General features: G+C 41.5%; 1 protein-coding gene across 5 annotated transcripts in view; it reads left to right on the top strand.

The window, feature by feature from the left end:
* LOC122557727 (transcriptional enhancer factor TEF-1) overlaps positions 1 to 23,569 on the top strand; it is a 234,556-nt gene that overhangs the window by 68,099 nt on the left and 142,888 nt on the right. For all 5 annotated transcript variants that reach the window (XM_043705651.2, XM_087996407.1, XM_087996408.1 and 2 more), the window contains exon 2: positions 10,831 to 11,085. In XM_043705651.2, coding sequence (XP_043561586.1) covers positions 10,938 to 11,085 — 148 coding nt within the window. In that variant the 5' untranslated portion in view covers positions 10,831 to 10,937. The remainder of the gene's footprint in view (positions 1 to 10,830; positions 11,086 to 23,569) is intronic.

Here is a 23,569-nt window from a genome sequence, read left to right as displayed (position 1 = left end):
GATGCACTGTCAGAGGTGCTGTCCTTCAAGTTAGATGTTAAATAAGATGGGCAGCACGATGCCTCAGTGTGGATAGGGTGGGTCTGGGTGGGATACTTTTTGGAGGATTGGACTTGATGGCTGAATGGCCTGCTTCCACACTGTAGGGATTCTATGATATGGACATTCCTTTTATTACTTGTAGTAGATGTTAAAAATCCCATGACACTATCCTAAAAGAAAGAGGGCAGCTCTTCCTGATATTCTGACCAGAATTCACCTTCACTCAAATCAATTAAGTGGTCTTTAACCTTATCATATTTGGGAGTTGACCATGTCTAAATTTACAAATTCACATTGAGCAGTTGTGCCAAATGATCCATTTCTCTGTTATGCATTTGATATAATTGGCCGCTAATCAATTGCCATTCTTCTAAATTCTTTACTCACTCAGTTATCTGAATTCTTGTACATTTATAAACTTTAAATTGGAGCACGGTTTGTGATAAAAGACTTGGCATTGAAATTAAAATCAATTCCCATTTCTGTTCTGTAGCAGGATATAGAATTGCAAGTTTTAGGCGTCGGCAACTGCAATAGGATTTATTGGCTGATAGTGAAGTATATCTTGTATTGTGTAGTGGAGGCCTTGAATGTTGAAGAGTTGTGTTTTCTGTGCAAAACAACTGTGAAATAATTCTAGTGTGTTGTCAAGCGTCAAATGTTGGCCATGAGATATCCAGATGAATTGTATCACTAGGTAAAGTAGGTACTTCTAATTGTTCCTCACTGGTACCTTTATAAATGTGCAGAGATCCCAGTGCATATGTTTTATTCAAATTGACATTGTGAAACTTGGTATTTTTTTCAAGGTGTAGTTCTTCTAGGCTGACACATGCAACTAAAGGCAAGCCATTTGTCTGCCTGGAAGGGACTCTTTTGCAGATGGGGCCTTTTTTTCATCTCTCTTTTGAAGAGTGCTATTTATTTGACAGAACAAAAAACTCTAATATAAAACCAGATGAGCCTCCATATCACCACCAACAACTTGCATTTATACAGCACCTTTTGTTGTAAAATGTTGCAAGGTGTCTTGCAAGAGTGTTATCAAATAAAATTTGACTCTTGGTCAAGGAAAGGAATATTGGGAAAAGTGATCAAAAGCTTGGTCAAAGAGGTAACTTTAAGTAGCACCTTGAACACTGAAGCAGTGGGAGAGACAAAGTCAGAAATCACATGACACCAGGTTATAGACCAATAGGTTTGTTTGAAATTACAAACTTTCAGAGTGTATCCCCTTCACGGGCTTGTGATTTTAAGTAAACGTGTTGGACTATAACCTGGTGTCATGTGATTTTTGACTTTGTCCAACCCAGTCCAACACTGGCAGCTTCACATCAATGGGTGAGATGGGTTTAGGGAGGAAATCCAAAGCTTACACCATAGGTAACAAGAAGTGGCCGTGAATATAATTTCAGAATTTTTTCTTGGGAGGTGAATGTTGCTGGTAAGGGCAATATTTATTACCCATTCTGAAATATCCTTGAGGTGAAGTATACAGTTAAAGTAGGGGTGTTCACGAGACCATAATTGAATGTACATACAGATATCTTGCAAGGTTGTCATCCTAGAGCAGATTACAAAGATAAGGAGGTGACAAAGATAAGGTGACACCATGGAAGGACTTGAAAACAGTTTGGAATTTTAAACTAAGTGTTTTGCTTAACTGGGAGTCATCGTAAGTTAACAAGCAAAAATTAGGACCGCGACAGATCAATTTCAAATCACTTTAGAGCATACCTTAGCCCGCTCCCATCCCAGTTTATCCTTATGTGATTTGATGTCAAAATCTCTTTGATAATCATTCTGATGAAGGTCCTTCATACGTCTTACTGTGTTAAAAGGTGATATGTAAATGCAAGTAATTGTTGTAATTTGACTGTAGGATGCCAACAAAGTATTCATGTGTACTACTTAAAACATTTGAATTGGGTGAACTGGATCTGGATAGTTGAAATGCACCTTAATCTGTGGTATAAAATGATTGGTAGTAAATGGCACACCATGGCACACTGTGCAGGGTATTAGTAGAAAGGAGTAACAAGTGAGCTGGTTTTATTCCCCCAGTGATGTTATATTTCAGACCTCCTATCAGACCCATTCAGATGCAGTCTCCATGATAGCAAAAATTTATCTAATCAAGAGTCCATGCCAATATTTATGCACAAAATCCCCACCACAACGTACCAGTTTCATCTAATTGTATGAGCTCATGTTCTTCTCAAAGATTCTGTGCTAGTTATCTCAAGTCAGGTTGGGGTTCAGTGAATCTTATAAGTATATATTAATTCATTAGATTCGCATGTCCTGGTCAGGCCAGCAGTTATTGCTCAATACTATAATTGCCCTGGAGAAGGTGTGGCAGCCTTTCTGAATGCAATTTAGTGATTTGTGAGGCCATTTCCGAGGGCAGTTAAATGTCAATCACATTAATATGAATCTGGAGTCACATCTGGGTCACACCAGGTAATGACAGTGGAATTCCTTCCCCAAGGACAGTAGTGAACCAGAAGCGATTCTACAATGCTTTCATAGTTTTATAGTCTCCATTACCGAATCTAGCTTCTTATTCCAGTTTCATTTCAGTAATTAAATATAAAATTCCCAGCCACTGTGGATCATTTGTCCAGACTTTGGAATTATTAATTCAGTAACACAACCACTACTTTAGTATATCCCTAATTTCTCTTGTTTCAACCAGGAATGGAGGGGTGAATCAACTCCCTTCTTTTTAACTCTCTTGATTGGCCTCAACAAAGATTTTTGATTATTTTTAGTATACAGCTGTATCACATTTCAATTAAATCATAGCAGTAATGTGAAATAAAGGAGTCATTTGCTGGGCTTTCTTGAACGAAAAATTAATTACTAACTCAGCGAAAATAAGAAAATGCAGCAGTACCAAACACAGACAAACACAAGAATAAAGTTTTAAAAAGTGTAGTGTGACTGGTACAGAAAGGACAATGAAGAATAGGTGGTTTAAAAAGTTCTTGGAGTCTTTGAGGTGCACTTTAATTTTTAAATAAATACCACAGTTGGTTATTTATCTCCTATCGAAACCATTGGCAATGTTTGTAGATAACCTTTGGTTCTCAGCGAGTGGATATTCCTCTAATTTGCATCATTACTGGGTGCTGTTCTTCATGAGGCTGGGAAAACCTGGAGAGAAGAGAACAAGCCTTCCAGTTCTGCTGTTATAAATCCACCATTCTTTTTGTTGTTGTTTGAAAATGCTGTTCCTTTATGTATTCCTGTCTTTGTTTTTCCCAAGCTGGATATCTGCAAATAAATTTTATCCCAATATGTGAGATTCACAGAAAGGCTTTTTAAAAACCAACAGGAGATACAAATCTGAATACTAGTTCGTCATTTGATTACATATCCTTCGTTGCGATTGGTCTCGTTTATTGGTGGTTCGAGAAACTTGGCTCAGACTGGTCAGATAACCGTAATGGCTATCTTAAGTAAATCATTTCTCCATTTCAAATTTTAGTCCATGAAAGGTTCTGGGTATTAAAAATCAGAGGATGATAGTTAAAAGTTTATAGTTCAGTTTTAAGAAGATCATAAACACTAAATTACAATCACATTGATATTCAGATTGCGTTTATTAAATTCAAAACTTTTCTTAAGTTTGATTTTAGTTGACAAATTGAGGTCAGAGTTTCTTGCTGGTGTTGTATGTATTTTTCAAGAAGGAATTTAGTTTATTACATATAGACTAGAAATGTTACTGCATCATTCAGGGGCTGTGCTGTTTGAGCAAACAGCAGTGGGATAACTGACCATAATGTCTGACTATTGGTCTGTTATAATGTTGTTTTAGGAATAAGTATTAACTCCCGTCTGTCACTTCAAGCAGTAACAAATTTAAGCAAATTTGAAGTCCAAAGTCAGAGGGAAGACTGGGTCTGAGTTTAATATCTCATCTGAAATTCTCACCTTTAACAGTGCACCACTCTATCGTGACTGCACTGAGATTATCGTCCTGGATGGAATGTTCACATGCCAAGATTTGAACAGAAATTTTTTGACTTGGAAGTGAGCAGCCAACCTGTGAAGCACAACTGAAGGAAGGGTAGATCAGGGAATCTTGATTGCTGTTGTCAATTCGTCAATGAATTGACATCAGCTTGAGGCATGGTCCAAACCGTACACTTCCATCCTGAATACTGTAAATGCACAGATGGGAAAGAGAACACACATTTTGATTTTTTTAAGTTAGAGTTTCATCATCTTGAGGTTTATTCTTCTCTAATAATAGTCATTGAATTGGCTCCAGCACAGTGAGTTATTTGTTCCGAGTTCTGACTATTCTTCTTTGCTGCCTTCTGATAATTCATTCTCTTCTTTGAGTGGACCACAATGTAGTTTCTATTTAAGTTGTGAGGAGATTCTGTACTACAGCATAGAAAACTTAATGGGAACATTTTATTAATGTGCTCCTTCATGATATTTTATGATGAAAAACACAGTTTTTTCTTATTATTAGCATCAGGGTGCTGTTAAAAGACAAATGGCTGCATTATATTCGCCTGAAAGTGATTACTGTTGTTTTCAGCTCTTTTTGCTATGATGCAGGATTGAGAGGGAGCATTTTAGTAGCAGGAATGGAACGCTTGTGAGCCAGAAATGCACTGTCAGCATTCAAGTTACAAAAAAAAAGGAATTTGCTGAAGGCTGCTCATTAGCATTCTAACTCTCTTACTTTGGAGCTTTCCCCTGGCTTGTCTGTCCACGTCTCCGCCACCCCCCCCCCCCACCCCAGCGCCCTCGATAACAGTTCTTTTGAGTCCAGACATTGTGGAACGAATGTATGGTCTTAGCTCGCTTTAACAAGCTGCTGCCTGTGATTTTCAGCTTACAATGCATGAACAGAATTATTTTCTGCAGAGAAGGAACGGAAAGTGAAGTCAGGATCAAAATGAGTAGCAGATTTTTTTCAGGCGCATTTGATTAATTCTACTCTGATGCATGTTTAACTATTTCATTTGCATTTTATGATATTTTAACTGCTATGAAAACACTAGACGCAGTAGATTCTGGAATTTCTCTATCAGTTGCACATGTTGTTTCAAATGATACAACAATTCAAAGCTTTTGGGACATTGATTGCTGAGCATAGCCTTCCCCTTGTAGTGACCCTTGCAGAGCACAGTAACTGCTGTTCAGCAAGGATTCAAATTGTTTGGGGTGGAGGGAAGAGAGGTATGGATGGATGTACTAGCCTTGAACCTAGTATCCCAAAATAACAGATGGCTGGAGATGTAGGCTCCACGGCCATCCCTCCAAACCCCACCTTTTGAATGAGGAGGTAATGGCTTCGTGGTAATTATCACCAGATTATTAATCTGGAAACTCAGGTAATGTTCTGGGGACTTGGGTTCAAATCCTGTCATAATTTGAATTTAGTAGAGAATCTGGAATTAGGGGTCTACTGATGAGCATGAAGGTATTGTTGATTTGTCAGGCAAAACCGATCTGGTTCACTGCTGTCCTTTCGGGAAGAAAGTCTGTCATCCTTACCTGGTCTGGCCTACATGTGACTCCGGACCCACAACTGCCTCTGTGCAATCAGGGATGGGCAATAAATGATGGCTGTGCCAGAGACGCCAAAATCCTATGAGTGAATTTTTTAAAAAGTACATTATGGTAGGAGGTTTCAGCCCTGAATTCCCCTAAACCAACCTGAGGATTCTATGTACAAGTTATTTCTGTACTACACTTCCATTTGTACCTTGATGGAGCACTTGGATAAAGGTGCTGTGTGGTAGCACGTGACAATGTAACTAGAACAAAAAACAGTACAGCACAGGAACAGGCCCTTTGGCTCACTGCGAGCGAGAAAACATAATGGTACCAGCCATTCAGAGACACAGGTTCAAATCCTACTTTGGCAGTCAGGGAATTGATGTTAATCATTGATTTTGATATGACTACAGCTCAGAAACACTTCCTTGACTGTAAAGTGCTTTGAGGTAGCGAAAGGTGCAATTTTGTTTGTGTACAAGGTGATATCAGGTACAGCCACCTGGAGTGTCGGGGAACATGTAGAAAATCTGCAGTTACTAAAGAAATTAATAATGTAATGGACATGATGAATTAACAATATGGGGAATATCTTCATAAAACAAGCATGGAGAACATGTGAATCAATAACTAAAAGTTATTGATTTAAAATAATCGGCAAAGCCTAGAGGAAAAATGAGCAGATTAATCATTTCCCAGATTTTAAAATCTGAAATGTACTGCTGTTACCTGCTAAAGGTGGAGGAAGCAGATTCTATTGGAGCTTCTTCACAAGGCAAATGAGTAGGTACTTAAAGAGGATGGTAATAGCGGATGAAATTGGGGATAAGGACTAACCTTGACAGCTCTCTGTAAGAACTTGCACAAGCAAAATGGGTCAGATGTCTGCTGTGGTTTGCACTTGCTGTCAGCAATATCTTCTCACTACATTTTTCTCAAAGCCCCGTGTGATCTAGCGTGGATGAGGATAACACTTTCTGATCTAAATAGAAGAGTCGCTTGGAGTAAATAAGAAAGTTAATTGTATCTCTGTTACTATTTACATGTAACAAGGTCACAATATATTGCATGGCAGAGACTGTTGGTCTTTGTTCTGACTCTTTCAAGATCCTTCATTGCTGTCTTCACTCGTCCTCATCAAATCACCTTAGTGGTGGTGCTTATGGCATTCGAGTAGCATCTACTCTTTCAGACCCATATTACAACAACACACTGCAAGATTCCATGATTTTTAGCTTGTAAGCAGATTATGTTGACTGGAGGACACTGCAGCTGATCTCACTTAATATTTATTAAGTCCCGTAATTCTATATGTTTGCTGGATTATACATCTGATCTTTAAATGTTATCTAGAATTACTGTGTGGTGAAACTCAAATGTAACATGATACTAGCTACAACGCTACATCTCTCAACGACTGGTGTATATCTATCCTTTCTTGTTTAGGCTGTGTTTATTGTCACTCTAACTACAGGGCCAGACTCTCCATCCGTGCATTTGCAGTGCTTGTCCTGTCACTGCCAGCAATACTGCACAGAGGTGTCTGCATCACAAAGAAGTAATAAAATTAGAGTTTCGCAAATATTTTAAATTATCTCAAATTTTGGGATTGTGATCAGCTCACTGACCCATTCTACACACTTGTTCTTGCTGCTCCTGACTCCTCAGTACATTCCTCCCTCCCTCTCATTGCTGTGGCGAGCAGGGAGTGGGAGGAGAGAGATTAGAATGTAGAATGGTAGAGCTGGGCACCACGTACATTGAGGAGAACTGCAAAGGCCATAAAGAGTTTCTTAGGCATCACTGGCGCCCGATGGCCATGTACTGGCAAAATCAGCACCAGCTCCTGACTTGAAGCGCACAATAATGGCATCAGCAGTATTGTCCTCTTTTGCCAGTGTGGTGGCAGAAGATGTTCCATTTAGTTTAAACCAAACTGAAGGATTTCCTGACTACACTGTAATTATGATGTGACCCAGCAAACATGAGCATTTCTTCATCTGTCAGCTTCAAGAAAAGAACAAAAACTTGCATTTGATTGGCACCTTCGATGGAATAAACCTCCCAAACTCCTTCATAGGAGACTCACCACCAAATTTGACACCAAGCTGCATAAGGACTTATTAGCATAGCCAAAGATTTTATAAAGGGAGAGAGGGGTTTCAGGAGGAAAATCCAGTGTCAGGGCCCAGGCAGCTAAAAGTGAGAGTCCCTAAGAGAAGGGGTCTGAATTGGAGGGGTGCACACATCACGTTAAGTTGTAGGAGGTCAGGAAATGGGGAGGGGTGATATCCTGTACAGGTGTGTAAACAAGGCTGAAAATGTTCAAGCCATGGTGTGGTAGTCTGGGAGCCACTGTGAGTCAGCAAGCATAGTGATGGCAGGTAGATGGGATTTGGTGCACGTTAGAATACTGGCAGGAGAATTTTCATGATCTCAGGTTTGAAGGTGGAAGATACGAAGCTGGCCGGGAATGTGTTGCAGTCGTCAGTCCTGGAGGTAGCAAAAAGCATACTTAGTATGTCCTACCTTGTCACCAGGATATGCCTTTGTGATTTATAATCAGTGTATTTCTTTTTTTCTGAAGTGATCCTAAAGATGTGCGTGGCACGGCGGCACAGTGGTTAGCACTGCTGCCTCACAGCGCCAGAGACCCGGTTTCAATTCCTGCCTCAGGCGACTGACTGTGTGGAGTTTGCACGTTCTCCCCGTGTCTGCGTGGGCTTCCTCCGGGTGCTCCGGTTTCCTCCCACGGTCCAAAGATGTGCAGGTCAGGTGAATTGGCCATGCTAAATTGCCCATAGTGTTAGGTAAGGGGTAAATGTAGGGGTCTGTGTGGGTTGCTCTTCGGCGGGGTGGCGTGGACTTGTTGGGCCGAAGGGCCTGTTTCCACTCTATAATTAATCTAATCTAATTCCACGAAAAAAAGAAATGAATAATGCAATTTGATGAAAATACAAACATGTTAACTTAAAATTGGTCATTAACCTATCAAGTGCTTGACTTAATCTACAGAAAGAAGCCTGTTATCTTTACTCATGCTGGGCTTGTGCAATTTCAGACCAACTTGAATTGAATTAAAGACAAAAGTGTTTTTAATGTTGTTAATTAAGGGGAGAATATTTTTAGGACTGTAACTGTTTCCTATCCTTGAACAAAGTATTATCCCTTTGAAGGGGCTGGTGTGACCCTGAACTGTTGTCACATCAAAATGACCAAACTTCTAACAATGCCATGCACTTTGAGGCTATATTGACCTGCCAGCCTCGACTATTCTAAGACAGAGTGCCACAAGCTGAGCTAGATTGGCCCATCATCCTGATTTTGTGTGCTAAAGATAATTCAGTAAAATAGAAACACTGAATCATAATTCTGCAGCTCAGAAGGCATTCATTCAGTCATATAGCATGGAAACGGACCCTTCGATCTGACCAGTCCATGCAGACCATAATCCCAAACTAAACTAGTCCGTCCATTCAGTTTATGCCGTCTCTTGAAGAGAGTGTGAACCATTAAGTTAAGTTTCTTTGACGTTTCCCTGTGCATGCAGAATTTTCACTGTGGTGAATATTTATCAGCTTCCCATTTTTTAAACAGCTAATTGAAGATTCGACTCACCCTACTGCTTCTGCCTGGACATTCCATTTGAATGTGTAAAAAGTGGAATACATATGGCTCTGGTTTCATCAGCCTGAGCCTTACTGCTTCAGTAACATGTCTACCATAATGCAGATACCTTACAATCCACCCAAGGCTGCACAAGTTTAAAAACTTAGACAAAAGAAACTACTTAAACAATCATAACTAGTACAAGAGGTAACACCAGTCCTGATAATGGTCTTGATTCTCACTTGATGTAAATCAGCATGTGCCTTGTAAGATTTTTCCAGAGGCCTGTGTCTTCATGACATGCTGATTGACAATAAGGTACTTCTATACCTTCTCCTTTGCACATTTTGTTAGTCATCTTATGTTATGCTGTCTGATGTCTTCCTACCTATCCGTTAAGAATCATTTCTCAATCTATTCATTAAAATGTCTTGTACTTTTGTGCAATTTTGTCTGATGTCCTCTTAACCTTTGCTGAGTTTGCTGGCAGGAGTTTGGTAACTAGAAAATGCAATTTTTACCTGTTTGCTAAAAGGAACCTGAGGGAGAAATGCAAAGGTTATTTTGCACAATGATATTTGGTGATTTGGGATGTACTTCCTGGTAGGTTAATGGAAGCAGATTTTACTTTGAAAAGTAATTTAAAAAAGAAAATCAAGTTAGTACTTGGAAAGGAACACATTTTTGGGACCATGGGGCGGGAGCAGGAGAATGAGACAATTGATTAGACTTTTGAAAGAACCAGCAGCCCACACTGGTTGGCTGAATTACCTCCTGGAATGTGCTATGCTGAGTCCTGGGTGCGGTAGTCTCTTTCAGGATGGCTGGTACAAGAGTCCTGGTCATCTCGATGAATTTTCTTCTCTGCTCTTTTCACGGTTTTGATGTGAAGATCTAAATGGGCTGGAGGATAAGAGGAAACTCTGCATGCAGGCACACAAATCACCAGAAATGACGAAAGGCTAATAATAGGACTACTTCGAAAAACAAAGCTCTGATTTCATTTCTCGGGGGAATAAAGTTGAAAAGCAAAGTCAAACTTTTATAGTCCTTCCTTGGATGAAATTCGGAGCACCTTGCTTGTTTTTGACTGCATATAATAAAAAGAATGGAGAAGGTGCAATACAGGTTTACTGGAATTATGCCAGATTAAGGAAACCATCACTTGATCTTTCCAGTAGAGAAATAAGAGTCTGGCCTGCAGCAGCCCTTAAGATTAAGGTTATGAAAGTGTTCAATAGGATAGACAATTAGCAATAGGGGCCTTCAATTTAGGAGAAACACTATTATCCAAAGAATGTTGAATTTAGAATCCCTTACCATTGGTTAAAATGAATGACATTGATGCACTTTTAAGGAAAGTTGGACAATTACACGAGGGAGGAAGGAATAGAAGGAAATGCTGATGAGATTAAATACAGGAGTGTGGCAGAAGGCTTGTGTGAATCAAACACCAGTACATGCCAGTTGGACTGAGTGGTTTGTTTCTGTTCTGTAAATCCAATGTTTAACATTCTCTCAAAAGTAAAACTATGAAGAGGTCTTTTTTAATGCTGATGAATATAATATATATATTTGAAGTGAGAAACTCAACTGGAAAGGAAATGCCCTTGCTTTTCTCAATTTAAGAAGTATTTTTTTTCTCTGTAGATTTTCTCCTTATTGGGCTCCAGGCTTAAGGCTTGGAGAAATTCACTGGCGCCATAGATTCCAACAATTGGAGCGGCAGCGAAAGTCCTGCCGAAAATCTGGAGCGGATGACAGATTCTGCCGATAAGCCGATGGACAATGATGCAGAAGGAGTCTGGAGCCCTGACATAGAGCAGAGTTTCCAGGAAGCCCTGGCCATCTACCCACCATGTGGGAGGAGGAAAATCATTCTCTCAGACGAAGGCAAAATGTATGGTGAGTCACCAGAACAGTAGAAAAGGGAGATGCTATAGCAAGCAGATGGTTTCACTGCTACCAGCTGTGCCTCTGTCTTTCATTCTCTCCCACCCCCTCCCTCTCCCCCCTCCCCCTCTGTTTTTACGTTCCCCCCCCCCCCCCCCCCCACCCATCACCTCCCCCCTCCATCTACCACCCAATCCAACACCAAGTGATTCCCTGCATAGCTCTTGTATGAAGTAATGGAAATCAGGAGAATTTTTTTCACCCATGATGATCTGCATCCCATTGCAAGTCCTAATAAACGGCAGTTTGCCACTGTGCAGCTGTCATTCTGAGCAAATTGCATTTTTTGAAAAAAAAGAAGATTGTGCTCTTGAAAGAAGTCTTGCAGCTGCTGTGGAGGATAATACTAGGCCAGAGAAGAGAGAGATACTTGAGGGGAAAGGTGACTGGGTTAAGTAGCTCAACAACATTGTAAAAAATCTTTAAAGTGCAGACCATATTATCACTTCTAGTTTAGGAATAACACTCGGCTTGTGAAACGTATTCAAAGCTGTGAGTTCCAGGAAAGATAATGTTTTTTTTCCCCCAATTGGAAAGGCAGCTTACTGATTCAGTGTTGTACTAATCACTTAAAGTTATGACTGGGTCTGGATTTCTACTTCTAGGGTTTGATGGAACAAATAGGGAGCAATTCTTTTAAATTGAAAGGGAGTCTGTAGCCAGACAAGACAGATTTCGGATAATTGGCAAAGGGACCAGAAGGTGGAGTGAGATTTTTTTACTTTTGCATAGTGATTTGCAATTTGAAATGAATTGCCTGCATTAGGATTAACGATAGCTTCCAAAAGGGGATTGGATAAATATGTAATAAGGAGAAATTGAAGACCTATGTGAAAAGGGCGGGGAAGATGGGACTATCTCTGTCAAGGAGCTTGCAGAAATATAGTGGTCCGAATGACCCTTCTCAGTTCTGAGTTCTATCTAGACACTGCAAAGTGCTTCATGTCGATCATGTTTATTGCCCAGTTTCTGTTGCTATGGTGATGGAATGGATGGAGGGCAGTCATGTCTGTACGTAGCAAGATGCCATGAACAACAACAAAATGAATGACTGCTTGATATTTTTGGAGCAAGTGTCAGGCTGGAGGATTTTCTACTCATCATAGTGTTGCCAAGAAATCTCCAGTAGCAGATACGGGATGCTGAGACCCGGATTGAACATTTTACGACTGATCCCTCCGTCAACACCACCCTGAATTGGCATTTTATGTTATCTGCTCAAGCCCTGGGAGTACTGTCACTCCACCTACATTCAACTAAGGTTCGAAGTTCAAAAAAGTTTGAAACCTGAAAGAAAAACAAAGTACTGGAGAAACTCAGATTTGGCAGTGTCTGTGGGGAGAGAGAGACAGAAATACAGAGTTAACATTTTGCACCCAATGAGTTTGTTTTGGGGGAATCTATGTTTGTCTCTGTTGGCTTGGCTAGTGCTAGCTAACTTTTAAATCCAAATTATTTCCTGATGATAATCATGGAATTGGTATTCTTTCTCCACTGTGGCCTGAAGATCTTTGGTTGCAGTTTTGTTTTTTACAATACTTCCTTCAAACTTACTCCATTGCCCCCCAATACTGTGACTATTGAATGTATTAACATTTGATTCAGGGGAAAGTTATTTAAAAAATAGTTCTGAGAAATCTGTTACATCTTAGTGCATAATGAACATAAGATGACACCTGGCTTCAGTGACATGGTCTTAGAAACTGTGTTGCTCCTCGTCTACTTCACCTATGACCCCTGTGCTTTTTAACTTGCATGTGTATCAGGTCCAGCAGTACTTCAGTTCTTTGTGGGCAGATCCTTTCAAGGTCTCAGCACTTCTTGACTCTGTAATCTCCTTCTTGTCCCACAAATAGATCTCTGTTCTCTCCTCCATTAATTCTGATCTCTTGAGGACCCCAATTTCATAGCTTGCTGCAATTTGGTCAGGGACCATAATAGAAAGAAATCAAACCAACTTCTTCACAAGGAGAACTGCACCACAAAATTTTGCTTATAACTGAACCTAATTTTATTGTCTATATAGGCGTTAATAGAATAAGATATCGGAGTGGAATTAGGCCATTCAGCCCATCAGGTTTACTCCACCATTTGATCGTGGATGATATGTTTCTCTTCTGCCTTCTCCTCGAAACTTGTGATCACTTCGTTAGTTAAGAGCCTATCTATTTGTGTCTTAATTACACCCAGTGACCTGGCCTCCATAGCCTTCTGCGGCAACAGATTTACAACTCTCTAGCTGGAGAAATTCCTCCTCAGTTCTAAAGGGTTATGGCTTCACTTTGGGGCTGTGCCCTCAGCTCCTAGTCCCTCTAACCAGTGGAAACATCTTCTCCATGGCCACTCTACCCAGGCCTCTCTGTATTCTGTAAGTTTCAATTAGATCCCTCTCGTCCTTCTTAATTCCATTGAGTGCAGGTCCAGAGTCCTCAACCACTCCTCATATGACAAGCCCTTCATCCCCAGAATCATTTTTGTAAGCCTTCTTTTTAACCCCATCCAAGGCCAGTACATCCTTCCTTAGATATAGGGCCCAAAACTACATACAATATTCCAAATTGGGCCCTATATCCAGAGCATTCTACACCCTTCACAGTACATCCCTGCTCTTTGTATGCTAGCCCTCTCAAAATGAATATTAATATCACATTTGCCTTCCTAATTGCCAGCTGAATCTGCATGTTAGCCTTTAGAGAATCCTGAGCTAGAATTCTGAAGTTTCTTTCTGCTTCAGATTTGCAAAGCCTTTCTCCATTTAGAAAATAGTCTGTGTCTGTATTCTTCCTACCAAAGAGCATAACCCCTCACTCTCCCACTTTCAATGTTATCTGTGACTCCTACCTTGTCTAAGTACTTCTGCATCCTTCCCGCCTCCTCAACACTATCTGTCCCTCCATCTATCTATGTGTCATTTGAAAACTTGAAAAATGTGTTGCTGGAAAAGCACAGCAGGTCAGGCAGCATCAAAGGAGCAGGAGAATCGACGTTTCGGGCATAAGCCCTTTTCAGGAATTCTGCCTGACCTGCTGCGCTTTTCCAGCAACACATTTTTCAGCTCTGATCTCCAGCATCTGCAGTCCTCACTTTTTCCTCATCTGAAAACTTGGCAACAATGCTGTCAGTTCCTTTGTCCAGATCATTAATGTATAACATGAATAGCTGTTGTCCCAACACTGAACCCTGTGGATCTCCACTAGTCACCACTGTCATACTGAGAAAGATCTCTTTATCCTTACTCTGTCTTCTACCAGTCACCCTATCCTATCCATGTCATTACCTTGGCCTAACACCATGGGCTGTTGTCTTATTTAGCAGCCTCCTGTGTGGTACATTGTCAAAGGTCTTCTGGAAATCCACTGACTCTCGTTTGTCTATCTTGCTCGTTTCCTCCTTGAAGAATTTGAATAGATTTGTCAGGCATAACCTCCCCTTGATGAAGCTATGCTGACTCAACTCTAGTTACCATGCATTTCCAAGTATCCTGCTATCTCATCCTTAATAATGGACTCTGAAATCTTAGCAATGACTGAGGTCAGGCTCTCTGGCTGTCTTCTGCCTCCCTCTCTTCTCAAATGAGAGTGTTCCAAGAGCCATTTTCCAGTCCTCTGAGACCCTTCCTGACTCCAGTGATTCCTGTAAGATCACCACCATCGTATCCACAATCTCATCAGCTATCTCCTTCAGAACTCTGGTGTGTAGTTCATCCAGACCATAAACACTAATGCAAAGTTAGAATTCAATTCCTCTCCCATTTCTTTGATCCGCATTATTACATCTCCAGCCTCATTTTCCAGTGGTCCAATGTCTACTCTTGCCTCTTTACCTTTTGTAAATCTAAAAAAAGACTCTTGCAGTTTTCTTTTACATTGCAAGCTAGCTTAGCCTCAAACCTCATCCTCTCTCCTCTTTATTGCATTTTTTGTAATCCTCTGCTGATTTTTAAAGGCTTCCCAATCCTCTAGTTTTCCACTCACCTTCACCACATTTCTCTTTTGTTTTTACGCTGTCCCTGACTTCCTTTGATTCATCTTCCCCTCAATATGTTTCTTCTTCCTTGAGATGAATTTCTGTTGTTCCTCCTGAATTATCTGTAGGTACTCTGTCGTTGCTGTTCTTCTATCTTCTTTGCTCGGCTCCCCTTCCAATTATCTCTGGCCAGTTTCTCTCTCATGTCTTTGGAGTTATGTTTATTCAGTTGTAACATCTTTACATCTTAACCCAACCTCTTCCTCTCAAACTGTAGGGCGAATGTGGGGTTCCTTCACTTTTAGGCTCTGTGGTCAAGTCAGCCTCATTTCACATGACCACATCCAGAATTGCCTGTTCCCAAGTGAGGTGTACCACAAGCTGCTCAAAAAAAACATGTTGCAGACGTTCCACAAATTCCTTCTCCTGGGATTGGCTGCCAGTCTGATTTTCTCAGTCCACCTGCATGTGTCACAGTAATTAGATTTAGATTACATTACAGTGTGGAAACAGGCCCGTCGGCCCAACAAGTCCACACCGACTCACCGAAGCGCAAACCATCCATTCCCCTGCATTTACCCCTTACCTAACACTACGGACAATTTAGCATGGCCAATTCACCTGACCAGCACATCTTTGGACTGTGGGAGGGAACCGAAGCATCCGGAGGAAACCCACGCAGACACGGGGAGACTGTGCAAACTCCACACAGTCAGTCGCCTGAGGCAGGAGTTGAACCCGGGTCGCTGGCGCTGTGAGGCAGCAGTGCTAACCACTGTGCCACCGTGCCACCCATTGGAAGTCCCCCATTATCATTGTAGTAGTGCCTTTCCTATCTCCTGATTTATTTTCTTTCCCACATCCTTACTCTATTAGAAAGCCTATATACAACACCCATCAGGGTCTTCTTTCCTTTGCGATACCTCAACTCTAACCATACAGATTCTCTGCCTTCCAGTTCTATATCACTTGTTGCTATCTACTTGATTTCATTTCTTACTGACAAAGCAAGCGCCCTACCTCTGTCGATCTGCCAGTCCTTTCAAAAGGACGCAAATTCTTGGATATCTAATTCCCAGCTCCGAATCCTTTGCAGTCACACCTCTGTGATATCCACAACCTCATGCCTGTGAGTTTAAATCTGCACTACAAGCTCATTTATCTTGTTTCGTAAAGTACAACACCCTCAGGCCTGCATTGGTCACCCCCACCCATCTCTAAGTTGTCCCCTTATTTGCTGTGCCTGAAGTTAGATTCCTGACCCTCCCCATATTCTGTTTTATTATTTATTCTGGAAACTTGAATGACCTCTGCTGAGTACCCCCCCTCCTCCTCTTCAACTTTTTTCATAATTTTCCATACAACTGAACCCATCTCCCTACTATTTAGTTTAAAGCCTATCCACCACTCCAGTTATGCAATTTGCCAGAACTGTGGTCCCAGCATGTCTCAGGTGGAACCCATACAACACAACAATGGCCTCCTTTGCTAATACTTTGTGCCAGTGGTCCATGAATTTAATCCTGTTGCTTCCACATCAATCTTTGAGCCACGCGTTTACCTATGTAATCTTGTTTACCCTGTGTGACTTAGCTCGTGGCTCAGCTGGTTATCCCAAGATTATTACCTTTTTGGTTCTCTTTTCAATTTACTCCCGAGCTGAACATATTCCCGAAAAACCTCTTTACGTCTATATTGTTGGTATCCATGTGGACCAGCACAACCGGATCATTCCTTTCCTATTCCAAATTCCTCTGTGGCCCAGATGTGATATCCTGAGCCCAGGCACAAGACAGACAACACAGCCTTCAATGCCCACAGATATCAGGGTCTATTCCCTTGACTATACTATCCCTACTGTGAAAGCAACCAATAATTGATAATCAAATTAGTAGGTATCACTGATCAAAGAACTTGCATTTTCCTGTGATGTCACTTTTGGTGCTTGGCCCATAATCCTGGGCTTTAATTTATTCTGTTGGAAAACACCTCCCAAAACAAAAGAACCAGAATGCATCTCTTCCCCCACTGCACCAAAGTCCCTGAAGTAATTACTCACTCAAGTTGTGTCTCACTCTGGATCTCATCTTTCCTTCCTGGCTTTGCGAAGCTTACTGGTTGTGCACTTTCAGCAGGGCCTCTCTTACATAGAGCTGCGGTGAGCCTGAGCTGACTCTCACTAGTTAAGCTTCAATAGTAATCAACAACCATTGAGGCTTTATCAGGGTGAAAGGCTGATAACTGTCCCTCAATCAGTCAAGTCAGCTATCTTACTAACCTTTAACTAGACTACTGAATTCTAAGCTTTTAAAATAGAAAATGAAAAGAAAGATTTGCCAGTTCTACTCTCATGCAGCCTCCAAAGTCTCCAAACTATACCCTTTCTCAGGCTGTATCTCACTCCAATCTGATCTCTCCTTCCTGACTGTGCGAAGATTACTGATTAAAGTTCTATGAATTCAATTATATTTGGGTTTGGCTATGAAAAAGAAGGAAGCATATGTCAGGTATAGACATGATGTATTGAGTGAATCCTCAGAAGAGTATGAAGGCAGTAGGAGTACACTTAAGAGGGAAATCAGGAGGGCAAAAAGGGGACATGAGATAGCTTTGGCAAATAGGGTTAAGGAGAATCCAAAGGGATTTTACAAAATATTAAGGACAAAAGGGTAACTAGGGAGAGAAAACGGCCCCTCAAAGATCAGTAAGGCAAAGTGGAGCTGCAGGAGATGGGGAAGATTCTGAATGAATATTTTGCATCAGTGTTTACTGTGGAGAAGGACGTGGAAGATATAGAATGTGGGAAAATAGATGGTGACATCTTGAAAAATGTCCATATTACAGAGGAGGAAGTACTGGATGTCTTAAAATGCATAAAAGTGGATAAATCCTCAGGAGCTGATAAGGTGTACCCTAGAACTCTGTGGGAAGCTAGAGAAGTGATTGCTGGGCCTCTTGCTGAGATATTTGTATCATCGATGGTCAGAGGTGAGATGCCGGAAGACTGGAGGTTAGCTAACGTGGTGCCACTGTTTAAGAAAGGTGGTAAGGACAAGCCAGGGAACTATAGACCAGTGAGCCTGTCAGTGGTGGGCAAGTTGTTGGAGGGAATCCTGAGGGACAGGATGTACATATATTTGGAAAGGCAAGGACTGATTAGGGATGGCTTTGTGTGTGGGAAATCATATCTCACGAGCTTGATTGAGTTTTTTGAAGAAGTAACAAAGAGGATTGATGAGGGCAGAGCAGTAGATGTGATCAATTTGGACTTCAGTAAGGCGTTTGACAAGGTGCCCCTTGTGAGACTGGTTAACAAGGTTAGATCTCATGGAATACATGGAGAGCTAGCCAATTGAATACAGAACTGGCTCGAAGGTAGAAGACAGAGGGTGGTGGTGGAGGGTTGTTGTTCAGACTGGAAGCCTGTGACCAGTGGTGTGCCACAAGGATCAGTGTTGGGTCCACTACTTTTCATCATTTGTGTAAATGATTTGGATGTGAGCATAAGAGGTATAGTTAGTAAGTTTGCAGATGACACAAAATTGGTGTAGTGGACAGCGAAGATTACAACAGGATCTTGATCAGATGGGCTGAGGAGTGGCAGATGATGGTTAATTTAGATAAATGCGAGATGCTGCATTTTGGGAAAGCAAATCTTAGCAGGACTTATACACTTAATCGTAATATCCTAGGGAGTGTTGCTGAACAAAGAGTCTTTGGAGTGCAGTTCATATCTGCTTGAAAGTAGTCACAACTAGATAGGATAGAGAAGAACACGTTTGGTATGCTTTCCTTTGCTGGAAGAACAGCATTTCATTCCTGCTTGGGGACCATGCAGCCTTTAGAACACAATATTGAGTAAGTAATTTTAAAACACAAACATTTCATTCCATGTCCTTTCCTCACCCCCTCACGCCAGGCCCTGTCATGACATGGGCTATTTTCAGCTCAGCCAACCCATTTTCATCTACTCATTGTCCCCATTATTAGACTTTCATCTTTTCTGACCTTGATCGTCAGTCTCTTTGTCTACAGCCCTACAGCGTAAATGGAGGCCATTCAGCCCATTGAGTCTACACTGACTCTTGAAGAGCATCCCACTTCGACCAAACCGCATTATCCTCAGATTTATCATGGCTAACCTACCTAGCCTGCACATCACTGAAAACATGGGGCAATTTACCCATGGCCAGTCCTCCTAACCTGCACATTTTTGGACTAAGGGGGGAAACTGGAGCACCTGCTGAGAACCTGTGTAGACACTGGGCCAATGTCCAAACTCCACCTAGACAGTTGACCGAGGCCAGACTTGAACACAGTCCCTGGGGCTGTGAGGCAGCAGTGCTAACCAATGTGCCACCATGGTTGTCTGGCTAATAGCCTTTCATGATCAGTTCTGGAGAAAGATTACTGGACTTGAAAAATAAATCCTGCTTTCTCTCCAAGGATGCTGTCAGACCTGCTTTTCTCCAGCAATTTTGTTTCAAAACTTTAATATAATATGTTCCAAGTTTTGCTGTTAATATCCCATTTTCTAAAGTTGAGTGTCTCATCACTAAAACAAAAATAAAAACTGAAGCATATGAACAATGCATTAGGTAAGGATCAAATCATATTGTAACTTCTACTGAAGAGTAACTTCAGGTTGGCACAACACCACATTAATCAGATGACAAGAAGTTTGAATAATATTTGAAAGGTTAAGTGCTCCATCACCACAGCCAGCTATGCTGAGAGAGGTTAAGTTGCATCCCACAGACTGAAGGGAGCCCTGGGGGAGTGACAGAGGTGTCTAGATGACTCCACTACAGAATCCATATTGTGGACTATTTTATGTTGCCTTCCTTGGCTGTGGATTTTTATGACAATAATTACAGTTCAAGAGTACCTTAGTAGCTGTGAAGCAATTTGGGATGTTTTGATGTGAAAGTTGCTATATAGAAGTGCTAAAGTGTTTTTGTTTTCTTTAAGGGCAAAGGGATTAACCAGTTCTGGTGTTTTACCAATCAGTCTCACTGATATTAATCTTTCTCTGCCAGGCACAATATTTTGGCTTTCACAAGCCTCTGTGCCGTTATTTTAGGCAGGATATAGTTATCTTCATCAAGTTAACTATAGTATTCTGACACTGAACAGTAAAGGTGTTTACTGAGTGTTGTCTACCCACTGGCTGTATGCACTGATAGTTCTCAGTAGCATTTCCCCATTTTGAAGGAACAGGAGGTGGTTAACCTCATTGAACTCTCTGAACCTTGGATATTTCCTCTCTGAAAAGATGACCCATCGCCACAGATGCTGTCACACCTGAGTATTTCCAGCAAGTTCTGTTTTTATTACTTACTAATGCTCATATGCAAACTATCTGACATGACAACTGTGATTTGGATCTTTATGATCTTGGGATTTTGTGATTCAATCTTCTGAATCCCAGTTAAGGTAGGAGATTGCATCTGCTACTGTTCTTGCATGTCTATTTATACCTTGCTGCCATCCTCATATTGTACACAGTTGTTTTAAAAAAATATATTGTTAGGCAAAAGTGATCAGCTCTGCACAATATCAAGCTGCTATAATCTGACAAGTGTTTAAACCTACAGCCAATAACAACCCTTTTCTTTGCTCTGAAGTCTGTTCTGTGCATAACTCAGTCTCGGCTTCTGCTCTGTTTCACCAGCAGGTATCCGCTGTGTTCTGGTTCCTTTTCCACCCCCCTCATTAGTCAGTGATAGCTTTATATTACTAGCCCAGTCACACTTTGCCCTGTCTCCACAATTCATGCTGTAACCACTCTCATTCTGCCTCCATTTCTCCACGATTCTCTCCTTGTGTCTCTTTTTCTTCTTTTCTTCCTTTTCCTCATTCATTTTCTCTTTCACTTCGTCTTCAACCTCCCTTTTTTATATAAAAGCTGTGGTTCCTCTTAACCTGTCCATCTTGGCTTTTCTGCCCGTGTTTCCTGTTTGTCTCACCACCACCTTGAATCACAAGATACAGCACAGGCAGTTGATCAAACTTCAACGTGTGGAATGAGAATCCTGGGATTGCATTTGAAACACCTTGAGGATTGCTTGCTTTGGTTCTGAAATCAGTGCCGGTTACATCACTAATGTGAATGTTGTTTGTGTCAGGGTGCTTTTTGACACTTGCCAGTTGTACCAGACCACATTACAAACTTGGTTCAAATATGGACAAAAGAGCTGAATTCCAGAGGTGAGATGAATGACAGCATTTGACATCAAAACCACATTCAACCAAGTGAGGCATCAAGGAGCTCGAGAAAAACTAGAATCAACAGGTATAGGGAGGCAAACAGTCTGGTTGGAGTCATACCTGGAATGTAGGAAGATGGTTGCGGTTATTAGAAGTCAATCATCTCAGTTCCAGAATATCTCTACAGGTGTTCCTCAGGATATCTTTAGCTACTTTATCAGTGCACAATGTTCAGCACTATTCGTGACTCCTCAGGTCCTGAAGCAGTCCATGTTCAGTGCAATAAGATCTGGACAACATCCAGATTTGGGTTGACAAGGATTAAGCAACATTGACACCAGGCGATGAATGCCAGGCGATGACCGTCTTCAATAAGGGTCAGTCTAACTACTGTCCCTTGACATTCAATGATGTTACCATCATTGAATCTCCCACAACCTGGGGTGTTACCATTGGCCAGCAACTCAACTGAACTTGCCATGTAGGTACAGTGGCTACAAGAGCACGTCAGAGCCTGTCAACCGTCAAAAGACACAAGTCATGGGTGTGATGGAATATTTGCCACTTGCCTCGATGGATACAGCTTTAACAACACACAAGAAGCTCAACACTATACAGGACAACACAGCCCACTTGATTGGCACGACATCTACAAGCATCCAGTCCCTTCACCACCAGCACTCAGCAGTGTGTCCTACCGGGTTTTGAGAAGATTTGTGGCTCAGGTTGAGGTTCTGGATGTAGGTTTGCTCACTGAACTGAAAGGTTAATTTTCAGACATTTCATCACCATATTAGGTAACATCATCATATAGAGTGGCACGGTGGCTCAGTGGTTAGCACTGCTGCCTCATAGCATCAGGGTCCCAGGTTCAATTCCAGCCTCGGGCGACTGCCTGTGTGGAGTTTGCATATTCTCCCCATGTCTGCGTGGGTTTCCTCGGGTGCTCCGGTTTCCTCCCACAGTTCAAAGATGTGCAGGTAGGTGAATTGGCTATGCTAAATTGCCCGTACTGTTAGGTGCATTCGTCAGAGTGGGGGGTGAGTTGCTCTTCGGAGGGTCGGTGTGGACTTGTTGGGCCAAAAGGCCTGTTTTCACACTGTAGGGAATCTAATCAGTGAGCCTCCAGACGAAGCACAGATGACAAGTCCTGCTTTCTATTTATATGTTTAGGTTTCTTTGGATTGGTGATGTCATTTCCTGTGGTGATGTCATTTCCTGTTATTTTTCACAGTGGGTTGGGAATCAGGTCCAGGTCGATGTGTTTGTTGATAGAGTTCTGGTTGGAATGCTGTGCTTCTAGGAATTCTGTGCATATCTTAAACAGAGACATGCATGGAATTCATAGAAGCGTGGCATTCCACCAGAACTCTATCAAGTAGCGCATTGACTGGATCCGAATTACCACCCCTGAGAAAAAGAACAGGCAATGACATCACAGGAAATGACATCACCAACCCCAAGAAATCCAAACATATAAATAAAAAGCAGGAATCATCAGCAGTCCTTCATCCAGAGGCTCACTGAAGTTGTTACCTAGTATGCTGATGAAACATCTGAAAATGAACCTTCCAGCTCAGCGAGCAAATCTATATCCAGACGTGTGTCCTACCTTCAAGATGCACTGCAGAAATGCACCAAAGATCCTTAGACAGCCCCTTCTGAATCCACAACCACTTCTATCTAGAAGGACAAGGACAGCAGGTTTGTGGTGACATATCACCTCCAGGTTCCCTCCAAGCCACTCACCATCCTTACTTGAAAATATATCACCATAGCTCCAGTATCAAAGTTTTGGAATTCCCTCTCTAAGGGCATTGTAAGTCTACCTGCTGCGGTTCAAGCAAGCAGCTCATCACGATATTCTCAAGGGCAATAAATGCTGGCCAGCCAGCCATGTCCATTTCCCATGAATGAATTTTTTTAAAAGTGCTATTGTTGAAATATTACTAGGGTTAGCTGGGAATGTAGAATTTGGAACACAGACAGACCAGTCAAGATCTTATTGAATGGTGATAAAGGACTGGATTGTCTATTTCAGCTCCCAATTCATACATTCCAATTTGTTCCTAATCTGAGGTCAAGGCTCTGCAGCCAGCTGTATAATTTTAAGTCTTAGATGTAGCATGTTCCCATTGCATGACTTCTTTCAAAGTCTCACCTCCAGTAGCTTTGCTCAAAAGCGTTGCAATTCTGTAAAGGAAAATCAAAAAAAAATCACAAGTAACTGAAATAATCACTTTCCTGTTAAATTACCCAA

This window comes from Chiloscyllium plagiosum, unplaced genomic scaffold (assembly GCF_037043375.1).
Source record: "Chiloscyllium plagiosum isolate Xiang-an unplaced genomic scaffold, Cpla_swu_hap1 HiC_scaffold_18, whole genome shotgun sequence".
NCBI lineage: Eukaryota > Metazoa > Chordata > Chondrichthyes > Orectolobiformes > Hemiscylliidae > Chiloscyllium > Chiloscyllium plagiosum.
This window is presented reverse-complemented; position numbering and strand designations above follow the sequence as displayed.